The sequence below is a fragment of the Falco biarmicus genome, chromosome 11 (genome assembly GCF_023638135.1).
Source record: "Falco biarmicus isolate bFalBia1 chromosome 11, bFalBia1.pri, whole genome shotgun sequence".
Classification (NCBI taxonomy): domain Eukaryota; kingdom Metazoa; phylum Chordata; class Aves; order Falconiformes; family Falconidae; genus Falco; species Falco biarmicus.
This window is the reverse complement of record NC_079298.1, coordinates 13866491-13889106: the sequence shown is the minus strand read 5'-3', so window position 1 is coordinate 13889106 and position 22616 is coordinate 13866491. Positions and strand designations below refer to the sequence as shown.

The following is a 22616-nucleotide window of genomic DNA, read 5'->3' as shown; positions in this document are numbered from 1 at the left end:
TGTTTGTAAAGAGAAGTTCTCCACTGCAGGAGGTTTAAAGCAAAACCACATATAATTTATCCACCTGTTGCAAATGGACCCATCAACACGTGCAAGTCATTAGCATTTTAAAAAAATATCTATCAGATTTAATGCAAGTCATGAAAGAGGGTCAAAATACATAGAAGTTCTTCACTGTTACAAGCAAGACTTCCTTCAACAAAACTCAGCAGCTAGAATATTTCTGTATCTCACTACCTGTGTATGCATGACTTCATACCCCTCTAAGTTTAAGACTTACCATGATGCAATAAGAAATACTTTATGAGCTTAGTATCTGTACAGATCTACACAATATGAATTACAGTATGCTTTGAAATAAAGCTCCCTGGTCTATAGCCTTAATTCTGGCTGGAAAGCAATAATTACAAATTTTACTCCAGTGCATCAGTGTGCAGTAACCACAGAGCAACTAAAGGGGGTAAACCCTGGGGACTATGAGGTTTTTTACTCAATGGTAGCTACATTGTTTTCACCAAGAGTGACTAGGGATGACATTGTTTTCCAGAAATTCATAAAAATGTTACCCCAAAAGTTAGTTTATCCCTCTAAAAAAATAATTTATCACCATCTTTATGACGCTTGTGGAATTTTGTGGAATGCTTAAGATAATGACTCTGAGCTGAATTTAGGATTTAGAAGAGAATAATACTATATAACAGTGCAGGCAAACACATGCTGATTTGGGACTCTTCATAAACATAGCACTATTTATATACTTAGCTGCCACTGTGATTTAATGGTAGAGCCGCTCACCTCATATGCAAAACCATACCACTACGATTGTGGCATCAATTCATCAATCAAAATGACAGAGTCTCATGATCAAACGAGAAAGGTTCCCGTACTTCTTATGACAGCAGTGCTTGTGATACAGCCATACTGGATCTATTTGCAATTGAACTGGAAACCAGCTATTTTCTATACTCAATGGAATTCTGATTTATGATGTGCTTGAAATTACTGTGGATTTCTATTAAAGGAAAACACTTGGCAGTAAGGTACCATACTTACCTGTAATTTAGTTATGTAACAGTAGTATCCTCCATAGACCCCACATCCTTTGGGGTTTTTTGTTTTTCAGATATGCAACTTTAAGAGCCAACTTGGCATTTTTTAAGAGTTTGGCCTTTTTCCTGAGGCCCTAAGCAAACCTCAAGCCATGAAGGAGCAGCGAATTTATACAGGCCTGCACAGACTCAATCAGCAGTTTCCTTTCCACTGACATCCACAGGAAGCCAGCACGTATGGAAAGATGGGGGCATGCAGACATCAACAATTACAGATAGGCCACTCTTCCCACATTTGGAAATGTAAAGCTCAAGGCTACCTATTTAGGTAGTGTCTTTAATGCATGGGAAACCTCTACTAGCTGGCAGATTTTCCCTTTGAAAAAATTATTAATTTATTCTATTACTCAGCACATGCAATGGTAAAGCAAAACTGCAAGATGACAAAAAAGGGCCAAAGAAAATGACATTTTAGGTGAAGCTGTAATGTTTCTAGTTGGTAAGTGTACTGCTTTAAAATACGCTTTGTGCCTCAAATATTTCTGGTACACTCGTAGTCCCAGCCACTAAAATAAAGTTTGGAAGAATGACACACAATCTTATGAAGACTCACACATACACTTAACTTATTTACACATTCTGAAGATTATACGATCTCCTCTAAAAAAGAAGAAATGTATGTTCCAAAGCTGCATCCCTCTCATTAATTTATTTCATTTGTGCATCTGTAGTCTGTTTACAGAGACTTATTTCTGACTTAGTCTTTAGAAACAACCCCCCTGGTATCAACTGTTGTGGCTGAGGATCGCTTAAAGGACAAAAGTTATTGACTCAGAATCTATCTAGAAAAAGAAACTGCAAATTGAAGAGGACTGAGATACAAAGAGATGACATACCCTTCCTCGACTGTAACAGAATTCATGATGATGCAGTTTGTTATCTTAACTTTGTCTTTTATGGTACACATGCTGCCAATGATGGAGTGTTTAATGGATGTCTTCTCCCCCACTTGTGTGGATGACCCAATGATGCTGTCTGATCCAACCTAGGGAAGAAAAGAACAGAAACTGGCAAAAATACCTGGCGCTCTCTGATATCTGTTCTCCATACACCTCTTCCAAAATGTATGTCTCAAGCACGCATCAAAGTGCACCCTGCTCTACCCTAAGGATCCTTGGCATAGGAAAGATGTATAAATTTTGGGCCCATCCCATAGGCAGGCAGTTGGATAGTCTTTCCAAGGTCCTTTAGCTTGGTAAAGCTCCATTAGCTGGTCTGGCTCTGTAGGCTTCACACAGTAAGGTAAGCACAGTAAGAACAGCCCTGCTAGTACTCACTAGTTTCACTGTTTGCCCGGTGAGACCTGTGAAAAGGAGGTTTGAAGCTGGTATTCAACCAAAATGCTTCAGCAAGAAGTAGAGCTAAACTACTGACCTTTCTGAGTTTGGCATCCTTTGGGAGGCAAAACTGCTCAACTAACATGAACGCCATTAGGGAACAAGAGACTGCAGTGTCTGACTTGGGAGCATGACAGAATTTTTACCAAACATTTTTACAGACAGAGAATGAAAGGCAGGAACTCGTGAGTGAGCCTACGAGGAGACTCCAGGCTGGATCACCTACACTGTAATTCCACACTTCAGAACCCAGCTTCACTTCCGACAGTGGGACTGAATTTTAGGAAGCAGCTCTTGAAGCAAAGGGCATGAAAACTGTATTGAAAGAGCAGAGACAGGGAAAGGGGAGACTTACCATGCCTCTGTCGGTGATCTGTGCAGATCCATGAACCAGTGGCTCTTCCAGACCCAGATTAAGCAATAGCTTGGGAACCTGGATGGAAAAACCCACATCACCAGTTAACATGACAGTGCTGTACCTGCATGTTACAGTAACACCTCAAAGATGAATTTGGTTTCCACTGCACTAGTGCTTTGACTGTAAACATTTTAACTTAAAGGAAAACATAGGTTTGTGCATTTTAAATCTACAACCAGGTATGTGTGATTTATCATCTTCCCCTTCTGTAAAGGACAGGTATACTTCCACTGCAGTGCACTGCATGTCTCCTCTCAACTCAGCTTCCCACCTGCAGATAAGCAGTGGATCAGCAGCAGCAAGCAGGCTGGCTCCAGCTGAACACTGTGACACCCTGTACATTACTACAATGCCATTTCAAACGTAGCTCAGTGTGGTGTACACCATTCAGTAATGCAAGAGAGGGAAGCAAGTAATATCAAATATAAACCAGTAAACTGGCATAAACAGATGACTATGTTCAGTCCACTCAATAAGGTAGCACACTGAGGTGCAGGCAACAAACAAGTATTTCAGAGGTTTAAGAAGGAAGCAACTAAAGCTGATCAAGTGGCTATTCCAGATGGTAGAAAGCTGCAGAAGAAAAGGCTCTTGACAAAGAGAAGGCAGGTGTTAGATAAGCAGACAAAGCAGCAATGGTAATAAAGAGAGACATAGCCCATGAGGTAGCCAAGAACAAATCCATGGAGAGCAATTTTGAACTGGCTCCTGAAAAGAAAGGGAAGCCAGCGTTGTAGGAGGATGGGATATCACTCCATCACTCCTCTTTCTCTGGGTGAAAGAGCAGCCTGAGGCATTCTGCATCTCCTGGCGTCAGGCTGGGGCCAAGGTCACACACACCAGAGAGGTGATGACAGCATGGATGGGGATTACAGGGGAGGTAGGACTCTTGCAGCACTGCACAGACACAGTGCCGTACAGAGTTATTTGCAGCAGTGATGCAATGTATGCATCTTGGTAAGACAGAGGTGGCTGTCAAAGAAACATGGGAGATGCATAAGGCAGCAAAGTGATGAATCAGGGCTACAGGGTCTGAGTCAGGGCAAATCATATGCCTGAGTGAGAGGCTGAGGCTGCGTGTGCCGTGGCTGGTGTGGAGCTCCACAGCTGTCTGGCCAGCCAGGATGCATGCACTGACTGTCCATCTGGGAGGTCAAATGGAGTATCAGCACAGTGATGGTGCAACTGGGTTTGCCTGAGGGGAGGAGTGGCACTTACTAAGTCTCTCTTTACCCAGGCACCTATTTTTATAGAACTCTTAGGAAAGCTTATCTTTGAGATCTCTGTTGCGCTGTTAAATCTGGCTGAGAGTTGCCAGCAATTTCCAAAGCCACGTGCACTCACAGCCCAGAAAGCCCCCTGTGCCCTGGGCTGCATCCCCAGCAGCGTGGCCAGCGGGGCGAGGGAGGCAGCCATACAGTATGATTGTGTAAAACAATTTCCTTAGAAAGCTGGGATAACAAAAGCTGATGGCTTGGGAGTGAGCCTTAAGAAGCAGATCCCACAGATCTGAAGAAGTTGGGATCAGATCAGAAAAAAATATCCCAAGATCTCAAATGAGATGATACTTGCAGGAAATTGGATATTCCTAATATGACCAGCTCATTTCCCTTCCAGCATGCAAGGATGGATAAACAGTGCTATTTTTCACACAATAAGAATTTTCACAGTTTATGCTTCATTCAGATGAGTGAGATGAGCTCAGATGAGTGAGATGAGCTCAGATGAGCTCACACCTCTGAGCTATCATTTCAGGCTGCCTGTTGCCCTCGGTAGGCATTTCCACATTTGCAGTTCTCTACATCTTGAAGATGGTCCTTCCCACTATGTTTTCTAGAAAACAAAGAGTAGGTTAGATCCTTTAGTCCAAGGTGCAGGCACTACAGATAACCACCATCTCACCAGAACACCACAGACTAGGCTGATCTGCCTGGATGATGATGACTTGGTGAAGGGATGCTGTCCTCACCTGACACACAGCTAGGCAGCCACAACTGATAGATCCAAGAGAGGAACACACACCAAAGCATACCTACAGCATAGGCTGGAAAGATTCCTACTATCCAGTGTTGCCCTGTGGGAAGGGAAAGAAATGAAGAAAAGCTCTTGCCCTCCTCCGTGAAAAGGTGGTGTGGTGAAATAAATAAAGGATTTTACTGGCCAGAGCAAAGCTCTTGTTAGAAACAGTCAATGCTAGTGCAGCCTGAGGGGTGACCCAAGAAAACTACCAGCTCAAGCATTTTGCTCTGAAAAGGAAGGTTAGATAGGGGGCAGGAGTCAGAGGGAGTGCCTGGGTCAAGGGAAGGTTTAAGATGTGTTTGGATTTAATTCATCTTACAAAGCAACTATTTCCTGCTATTGAAGATAACTCCCTCCTGAACCCACCTGCCCACACACACAGGCTGCAGGCATCCAGAAACCCAGCTGGAAATGAAATGATGTGAGTAAAGTGTTTCCTCACCAGAAGGGCAGTGGGTTAGGATGCCATTCCTTCCTACGGCTACTGGACTGGACTGCTACTGCTCCATGAGTCTGTCCTTTTGGACAGCAAAGTTATAAGTCCTGGCTTTGCAGTGAGGGAATCAGAATCTGGTCTACGAAGACCAAGATAATAGCAAACAAGACACCAAAAGTCTTCCTTAGAGACCAACAAAACAGGTAAAAAAAAGCAGATAAAATTTAATGTGTACCTTTTATGAGGATTAGCAAGAGAAACAAAATACAGTGGCACTGAAAAAAGGAACTCCTTTCTCACAACCCCTCATTAAGCTTCATTTTACGTTTTACCTCCGCATAGTTTCCTTAGAAATTTTACCATTCTGGAAAAGTTAAAAATTCAAAGAAAATCCTTTCCAACGTTGAAGGCCCCAATGTGATTTCAAAACACTAATTCTATGTACCACCCAGGAGCAAACACATTTCCTGAACTGACCAAAATGTAGAATATTTAGGTTAAAAAAAAAAATAACCCCCCAAAAAACCCTCAACACAAAAAAACCCACATGGAGTCTGACTGGCTTAACTCAATAACTTTTTACTGAAGTGGTGGCTGCCAAATGTACACGCACACTTCCCCTAGCAAGCAGTGTTCTCCCTTAACCCTTTGGGCACATTTGCTTCTGATATTCTTGGGAAAAGTTTTCCCTTTCTGGCAGTAGTGATGCCTTTCTCCTCTTCCTCATGCCCCTAACTTCAAAACAAATCACTTTATTTCTGTGCTCCTCTAAAGGAACCAAGGAAAAAGACCTCCAGTGTGTAAACTCACTCTGCCATGCTGCAATTCTAATTTGCATAAATTCATCCATTCATTTTATTGAAAAGAAATCAACTCAATCTGACAGCAAAGGCAAGGCAGTGTCCATTTCCAGGATTCCAAATACAACTTTATCGCTCTCCCAGTCCCCCTTCCAGAAATCTTGAGTCTTTCCCTACTGTACTCCTTATCGGTCTTTCAAAATTAGAGGAAACTGTCCATTCCTGATAGCAATGAAGTGTAGTAAAAAAAACCAACCCAAAACATATTAAAAGCTTTTAATCATCAGCATATTAGCAAGTACAGGATTTCTCTAATCCTATCCTGTGATCTTTGCTCTTATGAATTCTCAGTACTGTGAAAGTGAAAGCTGCAAATGGATCAACACTTCACCTCTGTGTTTACCTGGATTGCTACTGTATTGAAACCTTTTCCTAAAATAATTCTTTCATAATGGACAGCATTAGGCAGTTTGAATGTATGGGTAGTTTAAGTCTTCCTGCAAATCATTAATAATCTTTGTCATTATCACTTAGATAAGCATCTGTTAGGAAAAGTCCAGGCAGAACTGATCTTGCTTTTAGGACATGGACCATATTGATTAGATGACCTATAAAAGCTACTTCCAGCCTTATTTTCCACACTTCTTGGCTCTTTGGCTGCAGGTCTTGCCACCTTCAAGAGTCTGTGGGGTGGGGGTTTTCTTAGCCAAATCAAAGCTATGGAGTGAATTAGTGACAGAGCCGTTTCCTGGCCTCATGGCCCCATCCCGCAACCAGTAGGGCGATGTGCCTAGATAACATGGCACTGGTTCAGTTCCCACATACTCCTCTGTTGTATCACCGGGAGCTACTCCTGGAGGCTAAAATATCCCATGAACTACTGCTGTATTCCCACGTGGCAGTTCTGTATTTTTCTCACCTGTCGGTTAGCTTCAATATACAACCCGAGGGTATTCACTCGGTAGCACAGTCCCTCTTTCATTATATGGACGTAGCAGCGCACTTTTCCTTCATGGAGAGTTTCATTCATATCTCCTCTATGATCATTCCAACAAGAGTTATCTGGAGCAGGTTTCAGCAAGCTATTATCTTCCTTTATGAAACTATAAATGTCTGAAGAACACACACATGCATGAAGTTAGACAGGATTTAATGAAATACTTTCTGAAGAAGAATACTATTAAAATACTGTTGGTGAAGGGAAATCTTTGTTTCACATCATCTGAATGGCTAGATACTCAGCAATCATTACCAGATTTTATCACATGTAGTGAGTAAGTGCTTATTTTTATTCTGCAGGTGTGAATCAAAGCATCAGGACAGATGCAATGTTTTGCCCAAGGTCAAACAAGGAGACAGCGGAAATGCTAAAAATAAATTCCAAGATCTGAGATCCCGTCCAGTTCCCAGTGTAGGGTGGTTAAAGCTTATTCTGTTGCCCTATGCAATCTTAGGAACTCCCTCCTAAAATTATACTTTCAAAAGTGCATTTACCTATACTGTATTCCTGAAAAAAAGAATACAGAGTGCCTGGCTGATCTGCTTTTCATTTGCACCAAAATAAGGGGGGACAAAAATATTTATAAAATGCACAATACTGTTTGAAAAAGACATCTACTAGAACCTTTGCTATCATAAACTGTAAGGGAAAAACCCAAATCCCCAAAGTAGTGCTTCAGACTAATTCTGAACTCTACCCAATAATTCAGCTGTAGCACATAGGCTTTCAAACCTTCATCAAATCTTTGAGACTTTGACTGACCTAGTGATGCTTGTTCTTTTTTCTTTTGGTCCACTTCTTTGTTGTCTAGTCCTTGCTGCAAAGATGTAGGAGAAGAGAACTGTTTCCTAACCAGATGTGGAATCAGTTCACTCCGGAGAGATGTGATAGTCCTGGGGAAGGAGATACACACATGAAGTCCACAAATGCTAATCCTTACATATCTTCATATTCTTTGCATAACTTTATTGGACATTTTGCACATTTTTCATGAGGACGAATCAAAATGCCAGGTACTCGAAGACAGCTGGCACTAAGACAATGTCCACTGGTCATGTGCTACCCTAATGCATTAAAATATAAAGAAAGATTCGAAATAAGGAAAGAGCTTAATCTTCAGAACTTATTCCCCTATATTTTAACAGAGATGCCTACAATTTAATACAGCATCACCCTGCAACTCATGCTCATGTGCAGATGGAATGCAGAAAGTACCAACACTGTAATGACAACTGAGATGCACTTTAAGTGGCTTTAAAAATGGCATTGATTGACAGGAAAAGAGAGAATAAAGTGCCTATAGAGGAAAAACCAAAGCAGCTCATTTTCTTTGTGATAAAAATATGGAAATGCTCAAGGATATATGAAATATCAGATCCTTAAATGAAATTATGTCCTCCAGCTCACATGAAACGTCAAGAACATTTTAAAGACTCAGCCCTTTAGCCAGCAGAAATCAGCACATTTTAACAAGTTTAGGTCCCAAGTTTCACACTCTTTAGGTGCCCTGATCCAAAATATATCAGTGAACATAAAACTTCTAAAGGCTTCAGCTAGCAATACATCCATCTTCCCTGCACACAGACTTCAACTTTTACTATATTGACACCCCAATACTAGGAGGTAGAGAAATTACATGAGGGATTCGTGATAAAGCAGGAACTTGAACCCAAGCCACTTATGCCTTAAACAAGGACCCTAATCACTAGATTATCTTTCCTCTTGCATTGATTTGTACATTACAATGAACCAAGAGAAACTTTCCCTAGTGGACAAATATCAATGTAGAAAGCCTGCTGTACAATGGGATTATAACCCTGGTAATTTAATTTTGACTATTAAAAAGTAATTTTATTTTCCAATAAAGTATTTGGATCCCCCCCCCCTCCCAAATTAATAGTTTTTACAGTTGGAGTGCATGAGAGACAGTCTTAAAAGAGCTTTATTGTTGTTGTTTTATTATTTTAACAATCTGCATTTAGTTCCTGAATTGTGGATTATTTAAGGTAGTGCTTGGGAAAATCATGTGGAAAACGAACTCAAACTTGGCATATAGAAGAGGAATTGCTAAACTTCAGAGGAAGGACTGGGAGAACTAACACAGAGGGCTTGGCTAGAGGAACTCAAGAAAAGATGACCTGCAAAGAAAGCGGAGTAAGAATGGAAGGCGGCAAAACTAGAAACTAACTGAAGGTTAAATTAAAAACCAGAAAGTACTAGAATGAGTATCCTGAAAGTGATTGTGGTTGGCAAAATCCCTAGCAAAGGGGGATCTTCAACAGTTCAAACTTTAAGAAATGTGTGGCTCATGACCTGCCCAGGCCACTGTTCAGGTAAATGATAGTGAAGCAGACCTAAGGACCAAAACACTCAGCCCTACAAATACTTGACAATCTTTTCTTTCAGTCCTCAGCTGTAGGTTGTGTCATGTCCTCTGTCCTGTGGGATGATCTAACCCACCCCAGATCTGAAATTCTGCTTTTGTTGTTTATTTCAGATATGGAAAAGCTCTAGTCTTCAGTCTCTCCTCCTTGAAAATAAGATTATAATCACCTTCAGATAGCTGTATTTCAGGAAGTAATGAAGCAAAACACTTCATTCTTTAATCACCAAATTTCTCCCTGCTAACCACTTACAGGCGCGCTCTGCCATGGCTGCCCTGGCCCCGCGCTTTGACACACGTGTGGCTGTGCAGATGGGCAGTTTACTAGCTTACAATGTTTGCCTGCAGCTGTGCCATTCAGCAATGATTTCCTGCTTCGGTTTTATACTCCATCCAAAACCGACAATCCTGTGTTTCCCTCAGAGGCTGGCCATGGCATTTATAAGATATATTACCTATAAAATATCCAAGCATTTGGCAGTCTTAAATAGTCTGATGCAGAGGACAACACAACACGGTAGGAAATGAAAGCAGTGGAAAGGGGGAAAGACAAAGTTTTGCTTGGTTTTTGATGGTTTAATCTTTCTTAGCCAAACTCCTGCAGCTTTCCTGCAATTCTCTGAAGTGCTGGCCACATTCCTTCGGCAAAGGTGGAGTAAATCTCTGGGTCATCCATAAGATGTGGCTTAGAAACCCACCCTTCTTACCGGAAAAGGAAAACCAGGAAGGTTTGCCTTTGCTTGTTGTTTAAGCAATTTATATGCGACATTAAAGGAATTTGCCTTTGGAAAGTATTAAAAAATATGTAGCAAGGCACTCAGTGACAAAAACTTGGGAATTTTTTGGGACAGATCTTGCAAATGTGGATATACGAAGTGATAGCGTGAGAATATTATCTGTCAACAGAGGGGGGAAACCAAACATCTGGCTGGGACTAGGAAAGGAATTTAAATCAAAGGAGGCATAGGACTGAAGACCCTTCATCAAGAGAGAGAAAAATCAGCAGGAGTTTGGAAGAACCAACTAGCCTGTAACCTAGATTCAGGAGAAAACAACCCAAAAATATTTCTGGTCTAGTGTGTTAAAAATTCTTACAATCAAATCCTGAACTATACATGCCTATATTAAGGAGAAATAAGTGTAAGACTGTATATACTGAAGAAAGCAGTATATGCTGAAGAAAGCAATCTTTTTATTATTCTCTTCAGGTTTTAAAACTTGGCATCTCCCTGCTTTCTAAAGTTTTTTATTTTCTTTAGCACCAAGGAATAAAATGAAATACCCACTGAGATCAACACAAGGAAAAATAACACAGAGAAAGAGAGTGGAGGGGTGGGTAGAAGGAGAGAAGGGCACACAAAACTTTGGCAGAAATGGAGTTCTAAGCCAACCTGGAGTAACCATGCTCTGACACCCCACAGCAAAATCCAGACAGCAGAGAGGATAAAAATGAACCTGCTTTTGAGGAACATTTGCCAAAATAAACATGCTTTAATAACTTCTAGCCCAAGTGACAAGCATTTTTCATGATCTTTCATTCCCTAAAATCTGATTTTTGAAGTTTTATCTGTCTGTTTTCATCTTGACAGAAAGTAGTAGGTTTTCAATTGAACCACCAGAGATTGAGGATGCTGCTAAAATGCTGCTAGTAAAGGAAGTGGAGGGACAACTAATGCCTGCAGTACCTTATGGGGCTTCGGTCCCATGAGAACAACAGGACATGGCAGCAATTTTGAAAGGGGTTGATACTGATCAGGATTCTGCCATTCACGCAGCAGGTCCCAACAAAGGGGGATGTTGGCAAGCGACCGTGCTCACATTGGGGAAAATGAAGACAACAGAGCAGTTGAAATTCATGGTGTGTGTGCAAGCAACAGCTGGGAATTCAGAGAAGATGAAATTTTTAAAAGCAAAAGAACCCCCTGGAAAGGTCTACATTAAATGTACCTAAGAGCTCAGGGCATTTGCAGTCAGCTATGCAGACTGTAGACTCATGTAGGCATTACAAACCTAGGATATTCAAGGTTAATTTTATTTAAAACTTAAAACAATAAGTTACAAAAATGGATACTTGGTCAGACAACTGTAATTTTACCAAGTACTATCATTACCAGAGAGACATAAGTAGCATGCCTTTGGAATCCCTTTAACCCTGGTCCCTGTGCACTACAATGTCTTCCCAGTGCTCCTAGGATTTTTGCATGACAGCAAAGGCAGAGATAACGTTCATGCTAAGTTAAAAATTTTTACTTGTGAAGACCATTAGGTGAAAATACCCTAGATCTTTAAGTTTCATATTTAAACACAGCTATGCAGAGGTTTTCAGTGAGTTTTAACCACAAATAGAATTAGAACAGTCTGTGATATGGCAGAATTACATTTGTATCTGTGTATATTACATTATAATATATTACATTACATACATTAAAGCCCACAGAGGGCCAACTTTTACTTGTTGCTGAAATGCAACTGCCTCTGGGATGAAGGGAAGCTTACTGAAACTTCAGCAAGAAATGAAGAACAATGGAGCCAAATGAAACACAAGAACAGTTTTGGGGAAAAACCCAAATGTTGACCACTTAAACTTAAAAAAAATAATGTATTTCACAATTACGTTTCAATGGGCTGTGATTTCTGCTCTTAGACATACATATTGCTGTAGACTTTATCTTTCATATGATGGAGAAAATAATGGTTTTGACCAAGAGCGGTAAAGGAAAAATCTCATCAGATATATTATAGCAATAGAAGAGTCTATTTATTTAAGTCTAAGTTTAGGTGACCTTGCAAAAGTCTAGGTACCAGGAAGAGCTGTTTGGCTTGACCCACAGCAGGAATGGGAGCATCCACAGCTTTTATTTCCTGCAGTTAGTGCTCACCAGCTTCAGACACCCCGAACACAACTGTCAGTTCCATTTACCGGCTGTCACTCATTTTCATTTTCCATGTTTAATGTTAAACACCATAAAACAGTATTAATGAGTATTAGCATTTTAATATCCTCCCTGTTTTATTAATCTGTGATGAAGCATGAAATCTACCACTGCTGTCAGCACCCACCTGTGAAATCTGCTGTTACTCTCCATGGGCTAGTTGCAGGGGGTCTCCCTTGCTATCATTATTACCACAATCAGCTACAGGTGCAGATAGTGTTTGCAATTCCCCACTACAAACAAGCAGATTATTAGTCCTTTTACACCTATTTCTGCCCCCCTTTTTTTTGAACAGGCTGATGTTAGCTCTTGTACAACTATGCAAGCATATAGGAGGTTGGGTTCTGATCTTAGCTCTGTGGCCTTCAACAGAGATTCTTCAGATCACATCAAAAGCAGAACATGAGGCTGTATTTCAGACTGGTGCTCATAATTAACATTAGAAATGTACACATAAATACAACTAAACAAATCCTAAGGCACTTACAGTTTTGGCCAAAAAGAAGTTGCATGTTTATGCAGAACAATCAAGATGTAAAAAAAACAAAAGTGAGGGAGGAAAAAAAAAAAAAAAGAGGGTGTGTTGGAAGAAAAGAGAAAAGTTAATTCTGAACCCTGTAGGTACATAGTTCATGGTTCTCATCGCTTAAAGGATAAAGCCAAATAACATTTAAAAATTCCGTGTAAGCTGGGAGCTCTCTTGTTGAATCTCAACGTTATTTTCTCCTGATCCTTTGATGGAGATTAAAAATTTCCATGTGAATACAAAGAAAGAAACAACAGTTACTCTGAGATTTTTTCCCCCAAGCATTTAATGCTCCAAACTAGAGCAGCCAGCCACCATTCCCATCTCCTCCCCCCTCCTCAAAGAAAAAAAAAAAAAAGTCAACTCACTTTGAAGAAAAGACAAAACAGGGTCAGGGCAAGGGGGATTAGGGAAATGATATTTATATCATGGACCAAATTAAAATGTCAATGCAAGAGGCAGGCAAACAGCCCTTGCCACATATATACACCAGGCATGTTTCCTCAAGGAAACAGGAAAGAGATTTGAAAAGAGTTAATGCAGTCCTGAGTTAATACCACCTGCCTCAGACTCAACACCACTTAAAAGACAGTGTTTGGGTCCATTTCCCACAACGCGGTTTTAAGAAGCACAATGGAAAAAGTAATTACAGGCCTTTTCCCCTTCTTCTCACTGATTCACTGCTAAAAATGCTGGAATTTCTGAGACATGCTAAGAATGTGGAGAAAGTGGAGAAGGGCTACTTACGAAAGGAAAAAATACCAAATGATAAATTTATAGGGTGTGCCACATACCTGCAGAAGGTTAATTCTGCCTTTATATCTTGCAGTAATCTTTTTGCCTTTCTTGTGTACCCAAGACCAATTATAATAAAGGAAAACTCCAAAATAATCAGGCAAGCCAGTAAACTACCAGGCAATTACTTGTGCCTAATTCAATAATCTGCAACACCAATCATAGCATCAAGCAGATGTTATTTCTTGCTGCATTCTATTTGTCCTGTTCTATTCTCAAAATTTCTATCACAAAAAGAGCAAACAAGATTTTTCTCACACACACACACATTTCATATTAATTACTTATTTGTCAGTGTCTTTTATTATTTTTGCAGCTAAAAGCCTATGGAGAAGGCAAGGAAACCTTGAGAAATGTTCTACTGAAAGGTAGACATGACTGCATTTGTGCTTCATTTGTCTTTCCATACTATTTTCTAACCAAAACCTTTAAGTCTGACAGCAATGTACCCCCAGTGTTCAGAGAAGCATGTGGGACTATTCCAAAAGCCACTGCAGAGCAAACTGATATAACTGCACAGCTTTGCTTTGCAGGCTCAATTTTATGACTTTGCAAAACTGCAGAATCACCACAGAAATCCCTGCATTCTGGGTGATGGAGGAAAAGCAGAAGACGACGTGCAAGTGACAATCACAGACACCACAATGCAGAGAGGATCTAGATCAAAGTATAGAAGGGATGGTATGGATGCAAACCACATAAAAAGCTGTTCTGAAGTTCCACCAAGTCTGGATGCACTTAAAGGAGCAGGGATCTAACCTCCACTTCTGCCAAAAATCCCTTTGGGAAACAAGGCAGCTTTCTGAAACATTGACCACAGAAATTAAAACTCCTCAATTACATACTCAAATCCTTTGAAAGCATGCGTGCATTCAGCTCGGGTCATCTAAGTAACCTTAATTCTGCCCACTCGCCAAACAGCCAGGAACACCCCACAGTTCCCGACTAATACAGCTTTTGCAGGGGAATGCCAGCAAGTTTAGACATTTTTAGAACTTCTCTCTGACCAAAAGTCTCTGAGGCTGTCAGAGGCCACCCAGGGTGTTTGGCAGGTTGTACATGCTGCTAAGGAATGGATCTCATTCATTCCCAGACAGCATCCCATTCTTCTGAAACAAGCGCACCTGCAGCAAATGTGATTCCTTGCCAGAACTTATCTTTCCCCATTCTCTCCCACCTCCGCCTTTGCAGCCATCTGTGTGTGAGTTACCAGCTTTTTTCTAAATGCCTTTGAAATTAGGCTCCTTTTCTGAAAAGTACACTGAACAGTGGTGTTCTGATAATATGCCTAAACAAACACATGCATATGATGCATTTGATAAAGTATATGTGTATCCAGAAAACTGATGAACTATGTAAACTTCAGGTGCATAAATATTTATTTAGTTAGTCAAATGCTTCAGACTTATCTGTACAAAATGTGTCAAAAAATGTAGACATGGCTGCAGCTTCACACGATAAGTCCTTTCACCCTACTCTACTGAGGTTGCATTAAAGGCACCATAGACGTCCACACCTCTGCTCTGTTTCTCCATGCAGATACTGTGTTTGGTGGTCTGCAATCAAACAGACCCATTCTCCGTTCGACTTCACAACATGCCATTCTTCCAGCAGTCTGGGAAATAAACAGAAGCTCTGGTGCATAATTCAGTTCTGCTTCCACCTGTAAAAGTCCAATTTCTACACCCATCCCCCCAGCAATCATTCTCCCTTAATGAATTCCTAGCCTCACCTATTGATTACTAATCCTTGCTCCACCCCTCCCTGCAGGACAATTCTTCTGTTTACCGTGGCATTTGCAACATCGTCTTCTGTCCTGTAATAAGACTAAACTTTTTTTTGTCACTATCATTTCCTGAAGAACTTTAAGATGAACCTTTTTGGTCAATCTCCTCTTCTTCATCAGCCTATTTTTATTCATAAAGTTCTTTCCAGGTGGTATTCATCTGGAGAAGTTTGGTGCAAGATGCTGTGTGTGCTACAGTTCATCTCTGCATCTTTGATTTAAGGAAACGTCACTCTTCCTTCCCATTCAGGTTGTTGACTTCTTACAAATTGGTAACTTAACTAGACAGCACTCAGCATTTCTCATAGACTGTCCTGTGGCTGTTCAAAATTTTATATTCCCTTTTTTTATTTTTCAATGTAAGTGAAGAAATTTGTAGTTGCTCCCCTTTGATTCAAGACTATGTTCTAAGATCAGCCCTTACTTCATACTCCAGCTACTCATCACATTCAAAATGGAACTCAGAATATTGTTATTGATTGATTGATCATTTACTGACTTAATGAAGATCTGTCTTAGTTACTCCACTCAGGGCTGTGTGCCTTGCCAGCCTTATAGTATTTATTCTCCCTTATAGAAAGTTAAAAGCCTCCCATCATGATAATTCGATGCAATAATAAAGTCAGCAACAGTGTTATAGACATCTTTGTTATTGTTCATGTTTCATTTGACTGGCTAAGGCACAACGGAATTTGACACTGAACTAATGCCTAGAATACAAAAACTATGAGAAGCAGAATAGCAGGAAAACAAATACTATTTTCTCTCTTTTCCAAAAATCCAACTCATGAGTAAAAGGGGATTACTGAAATCAGCATTTCAGAAGGATCAGTCAGTTACTGAGGTGGTGTGGAAGAAAAGAGATTTAGAAACACACCAGAGAGGGGAAGAAAGGCAAACATTATCTTGAAAATTCTTGAAAGTTGTACAATCAGATCATCTGAAGAGAAGATACAAGAGAATTATGTTTTCCACTGCAAGCGAAACAGACCATATCACATATAAGGATTCTGTCCCCACAGGGAGATGTCCAGCAAGGTAAGATAATAATTTCACCTGAAGTAGTATCTTACATGCAAGCAGTGCTGTGTGAAAGAAAATGCACTGTACTGATAAAGGAATCACTGTTCCTCCTTGGTTCAAAATCCATGGCTCATATGAAGACAAAAATCAATTTGGCTGAAGGCTACCCAAGGAAACTGCAACTGCATGAAACAGTCGAAAAAACAGTTAACAATTTTTAATGTTTATTATCAGATCAGAGCAAGCCCAGCTGAGGCCATCAAGAGGGCCAAGAGCATGTGACGCAGGAGGAGAAGCTGGGGAAGCTGGGTTTGTTCAGCCTGGAGAAGAGAAGGCTGCAGGGGGATCTAATTAAAGTTTTCCACTACCAAAAGTGAAGTGACACAGAAGACAGACAGACTTTTGCAAGAGATGCATAGTAAAAGTGCAAGAGGCAACAGGCGCAAGCTGCAACGAAGGAAATTCCAGTTGGGACAGAGAAAACAACTTCTCGGTGAGTGGTACAGTCCTGGGGCAAGGCCCAGTCCCCATCCTTGGAGATTTTCAGAACTCAACTGCAAAAAATCCCCGGAGCAACACAAAAGTTAAGACTTCCTTGAGCAGTAGGTCGGACTAGAGACTGCTAGAGGTCCTTCCACAACCAAAATTTTTCTGTGATTCTATAACTGAATAACATTTTTCATGCCCTCCTTACATTCACTTTTCATAGGGAAACCAAAGGGTAATAATCTTATGCTGTACATCACAGTCAGAAGACAAGAAATGTTAACATTTACTTAGAAAAATCTGCATTAGGAGCAGCTTGCATGCACAGGATACTGTGCTGTGACCAAGCATGCTTCAGGGTATCTCAGGCACATGGCCACGATGGCATATTGTGATCTCACAGAAAGGTTTGTAGCCATTCATTAAGTTAATCAGCTCCAATTCAGCACATCCAAAGACAGGTCTACTCCCAGGTAGTACGCTAACAGGAACAGGAATCGTATTTATTACAGAAGTGATTTGCTGAAAATCATAGTTTAAGTCTAGTTTGGATCATTACTTTTTTCCCCGAGGTTTCAGGAGTGAGCTTGATTGGTACCATGGAAAGATGATAATGGTAATGATACCCTGGAGGAGAAGGACATCAACAGATTTCAAGTCTTGGCATTTCTAGTAGGGAGCAGAGAAAGCTGCAACAGCTGGATATGTTTGACAAGGAAAGGAAATGGGAAAGATAAATTGCCATTTCACATTCTAATAGATTAAAGGCACTAAGGAGGAGCTTGAGTTTGGAGATATTTTTTTTGGTTTTGGGGGGTTTGTTTTTTCTTTTTCTTTTCCTTGTTTGGAAAGCTACAATCTATTTGCACTGTCTTTACACAGTATACTTCCTGTAGGAGCTATTTGTTTATTTACCCATTTTAATCACAAGGGAAGTATTCATTATAAAAACTCTCTTTACAGCAAAGGAGAAACCTTCCAGCCACACGGCTGACACATGTTAACTCACAGGTATTCACAGAGCAGGTTCTGTTTTAAGCCATCTTTCAGGCAGCCACACAAAGACCACCAAAGCTGGGTGTTCAGCTCTGCCAGACCTCCCCCAGCCAGCAGCCCTTGCCAGGAAACACAGGTGACAGCCTGAATGATAAAAAGGCATTTAGAGGGGAAAAAGAAAAAATGTACTGGTTTAGTCTGGGCAGCACCTTAATATAAACCTGTAGGGGCCTTTGTGTACAGCATAGCACACAGCCATCCAAGCAGGCGCTTCAGAGACCAGTCACTTGTACCTCCAGTATTCAAAGATCTCATACTGCCCTTGCCATTTACTGGGGAGGAGAAGGTGGCTCCGCTGCAGCTTTTCTCATGGCCACAGATCTCAGAACACAGCACTGAGACAGAAAACCTTCCTCTCCCCTCCTAGTGCTGGCCCAGCGGAGGCTTTCTGGACATAGCAGAGGGGAGCTAAGACGAGAAGCTTGCACTGGGATTGCAGCTGAAGCAGTTTGGAAAGGCAGAGCGCTATGACCTCACACAATTTGCTCTTATTTATTTCAGCAGTTCAAAAAAAACCCCCAGTGTTTAACTTTGCAAACAAATCATACTGACTTTGGCTATAAAGCTTACTGCAAATTTGCTCAGTTCAGAGAAGAGTTTCTCTGCTGGCAAATTCTGGCAGGCAGCTCTCCAGGGCTGGAAGAACTGCAGAAGAGCTGATTTGTTTTCTTAGCTCCAGCTCAGCCTCTTGCAGGGTGCACCCCGAGAGGAGGGCTCCCCAAGGAAAGTGGATTTTCCTGGTGGCAAACAAGATGTTAGCACTCAGCATTCCCAGGACAAGGCACTCTGAATGCTTACTCAGACCTTTTGAAGCAACCACAGTGCTGCTGTTTTTCATTCTTGCCTTTCCAGTACCACACGACATTCCTTCAGGCCACAAATGGAGCTGCCTGCTCCCCAGGTGACTGTACAAGGGAAACAGTGGCAGCTTCTACACCCAGCAATTCAGAAGTACTAGACTCAGGACAAAATGGTGATTTGCAAAACACATTACTAAACACAATAAAAAAATTGACCTTGCTTTTAGGAGGAAGAGGGGGGGTGGGGGCGGGGAAGAGGGAAGGACACCACAAAAGTACGTGAAATGTTCTAATGTGTAAGAGGAAGATGTGTGCTATCAACTTCGTTTTAGATACATGGACAATCTTTTGAAACAAAGTCCATAGATCTCCTTACATTAGAAAATGCAACTGCCACTCTGGTGCATAACAGAGAAGCCCTAACATCTTAGCAAACACACAGTGGCAACTGCCTTCACAAAACCTGAGGTGACTAGCTTTCAGAGGTGATGCAGTTGGGGTGCCTATAGATAAATTGCCCAGCATTTCCTATTGTAAGTTTCTGTCTTCATCTGTTTGTAAACTTTGCCAAAGTTTAACTGTTTTGGCTGAAATTACCCATGCCAGGTGTTTGCCTCAAGCTGAATTCTTTTGGATAGCTTCATCAAAAATGTCTCAGCTATTTCCAAGAACAAAATTATGGAAAAAAACCACCCCAACTTTGTTTTGTCCATGTTAAAAATATTTCAGCTGCTCCACTGAAAAGCTCTTGTACTTCCATGCCTGCAATTTGGCGCAAGGTTGTCTTTTCGTCAGGGTGTTACATTTGTAAACATAAAAAGTGCCCATATTACATCAAGCTAAGTCTGAAAAACCACTGTTTGCACATGCTCAGAAGAGATCAGTTTTGCAGCTAAATTTTTTTGAGTCCTATATTTGGCATGCTCTATTCTCTCTCTCTTTCTGCAAGGTAACTGAACTACTCATGCACTACTCCACAGAATAAGAGTATACTCTTGGCCAAGGTTACAAAGGCTGAGCTGGATAGTCTTCAATGTTTAGAGCATCTCATCTCCTTCTGGTAGCTGACCTGAAAGGTGATAAATCTATGTTGATAACAGCTAGTCCATTAGCAAGAGTCACAGTAGCCTCACTGATTAATTCTAAAAGGGTCACATATATAAACATATATATACACACTTAAAAAGAACATCACAGTAAAAGTTTGGGTACTCATATTAAGAAAAGCTAGAACTATATTGCTTATACAACCTTAATTAAGACCTGGTGTGTACGCATTATGACACAATCCTTAAAAAAACTCACCTACTTTTCCGCTCTCCCCAATCTCAGATCTCTTCTTCACCCAATGTAAAGATGGACTATGCCCTGGGGATGAATCAAGGTTGTGTAATGAGGCAGAAGAATGCCTGCCTCATTTGTTAGAACATGTGTGTTAAACGTACAAGGCAGAGGGCTACAAGAGGAGAAAAGAATTGGTAATATTTAAGGCAAATGAATGATGCCTGAAGAACTAATTTTTTTTTAAAGTTCCTTTCTGTCAGAGGAGTTTACAGATGTTGCTGAATGCAAAGCATAAATCTAATTTCTGTAGGTTGCCACTGACAGCATGTTTTTGATTTGATCAGTGTCACCCTGTGACAGCTATCATCAATGGAAAAGATTCTTTCAGTATTAAGAGATCTCTGTATAATATTAAGGACTGGAAAATGGCATACTTAAAAAGATGCTTCAAACTTCAGCTAGTGTGCCTTAGTTTCCCCTTTTCAGAACAGGGAAAGACTGCTACTTCATTAATGGGAGTACTGGAAAGACAATTAATAAAGTGTGGACACAGCATTATAGTATCAGTGATGAGCACCAATAATCCAAAAGGAAAGTATTTGCCGTATCTTCAGAACAGGGTTTAAATGACAAGCAGCAAGTAATGCTGGTGGCCTTCACCTGAACTACAGAAGGTACATACAATATCGAACAGTAGCATTGCCTTCAGCAATGAATGAATTACTGAAATGAAACAATTGGCGCAGAGGGAAAAAAACCCATAAAGTGTCATATAACTGCAAACCATACCATAACATAGTTTTGTGATGGACTTGGCAGTCCTGTGTTAATGGCTGGACTTGATGATCTCAAAGGACTTTTCCAACCTGAATGATTCTATGATTCTGTGTGGCACATATAGAAGCGAAAGGTTTCACATGGAGCCTCAGCTGTGGCACTTCCTAACCGCCCAGTGCTTAACTTTGCAAAGTTAGTATTTTTAAATGTAGCTTTTTGGGTACCCAACCTGTAACTAAGGTTTGATTAGCATATTCATGACAAGCTCTGCACTGATGAAATGTGACAAGTGATTTTGGGGAGGTAACTTATCAAGTAGGACCACATACTGCTTTGTTTTAGGGAGTCTTGATCTGGCTTTGGATTTTCTGGTCTACCCCAATGAGAGGTGAAAACTGCAGCCTCCACATGTCTATAGGTTTCAGCTGTGAGTAGGGTGAAATGCTTACACATAACAAATGTTATCATCTGTACCTGCGCAACTGACTGAGCACAATGGCATTCATGCATACATATAAATGCATATTACATATACTTTTAAGTGTATACACAGGATATATACACACACATCTTCCACATTTTTAGTTCCAAAGCAGCTTTGAATTTTCCACATTAAAACTTTACAGGGGAAGAGGTTGCTTTCTATTTATTGCCTCCCCCCCTCTTGCTCTCCCCAAATCAAGTATCTTATTTCACCAGGCTAGAGCTTTAGAAACATACTGGAAAAACACAACACAAACTACCATGCAATTTCACTTTGATCACATTTCTTCTACTAGCAGCTTTGCTGGGATTGTTAGCAAGCCAACTGTCAGCACACAGTAAAGAAATATCGGTGCATGTCTGTGCAACACGCTGGGCTCACGAAGCACAGGCCTAGATCCTGCCCTCCACTACAGATGAAGTTCACAGGGGAAAGGGAATAAGGACTCTCTTCTTCCATCTGCCCTGAATGCAGCAGTGAGGCAGGATTCCAACCTAGCACTCAGGATAGTGCCAAAAAAGGGACTGGCTACTGTGCTGGCTGCCACCCCAGGGCCCCAGGGGTGTGAGGCCCGCCAGCTGTGGGGTGGAGCCGTGCCCCCAGCCAGCTACAGCCTCTGCTTCTGTCTAGCCTGCTGGCTCAGCTCGTGTAATGATCGTTTTAAGAAAAGCAAAATTGTGCAGTTCATCATGAGGTGCAGGTGTTCACCTTCAACTATCCCTGCCCTGGGCTGGCAGAGCAGCTCCTGCACCATACATGGCCTGCGCTCACCTGCCCCGTGCCACAACGCGCAGCACCTGTAAGATCCTCAGGTTAGCTTTATTCTGAAAAAGGAAATGTTTAGGAAATGAAAGCCCTCGCCTGAATACAGGAAGATCAAATTTTTAACTGACCTCCCTCCTGTGAAAAGATGTGATACAATTTGGCAGACTCAGTACATCTGCCACATGAAGACCAACCTCATCAGCTCTAACTTCATTGATGCAGAAAGGAACCTGGGGAAGAACCAAAGACCTCTGCAGAAAAACATCCCCAGGGATAGTTACAATCAGCAGAAAATTCAGCCCAAACAAGCTGCTGCTTATTCACATTGAGGTCACAGTCCCTGTGCAGACGTGGCTGGTAGCAGCTATGGTCTGTGACGTCTTGTGAGTTTAGTGGGAA

The 22616-nt window shown here is 41.1% G+C and overlaps 1 protein-coding gene across 2 annotated transcripts in view; it reads right to left on the bottom strand.

Annotated features, from left to right (window-relative positions):
• The window catches only part of EIF2B3 (eukaryotic translation initiation factor 2B subunit gamma), a 102222-nt gene that overhangs the window by 25438 nt on the left and 54168 nt on the right, over positions 1-22616 (bottom strand). For both annotated transcript variants that reach the window (XM_056356270.1, XM_056356272.1), the window contains 4 exons: positions 7882-8012; positions 7039-7232; positions 2802-2879; positions 1946-2094 (listed from right to left, as the gene is read on the bottom strand). In XM_056356270.1, coding sequence (XP_056212245.1) covers positions 1946-2094; positions 2802-2879; positions 7039-7232; positions 7882-8012 — 552 coding nt within the window. The remainder of the gene's footprint in view (positions 1-1945; positions 2095-2801; positions 2880-7038; positions 7233-7881; positions 8013-22616) is intronic.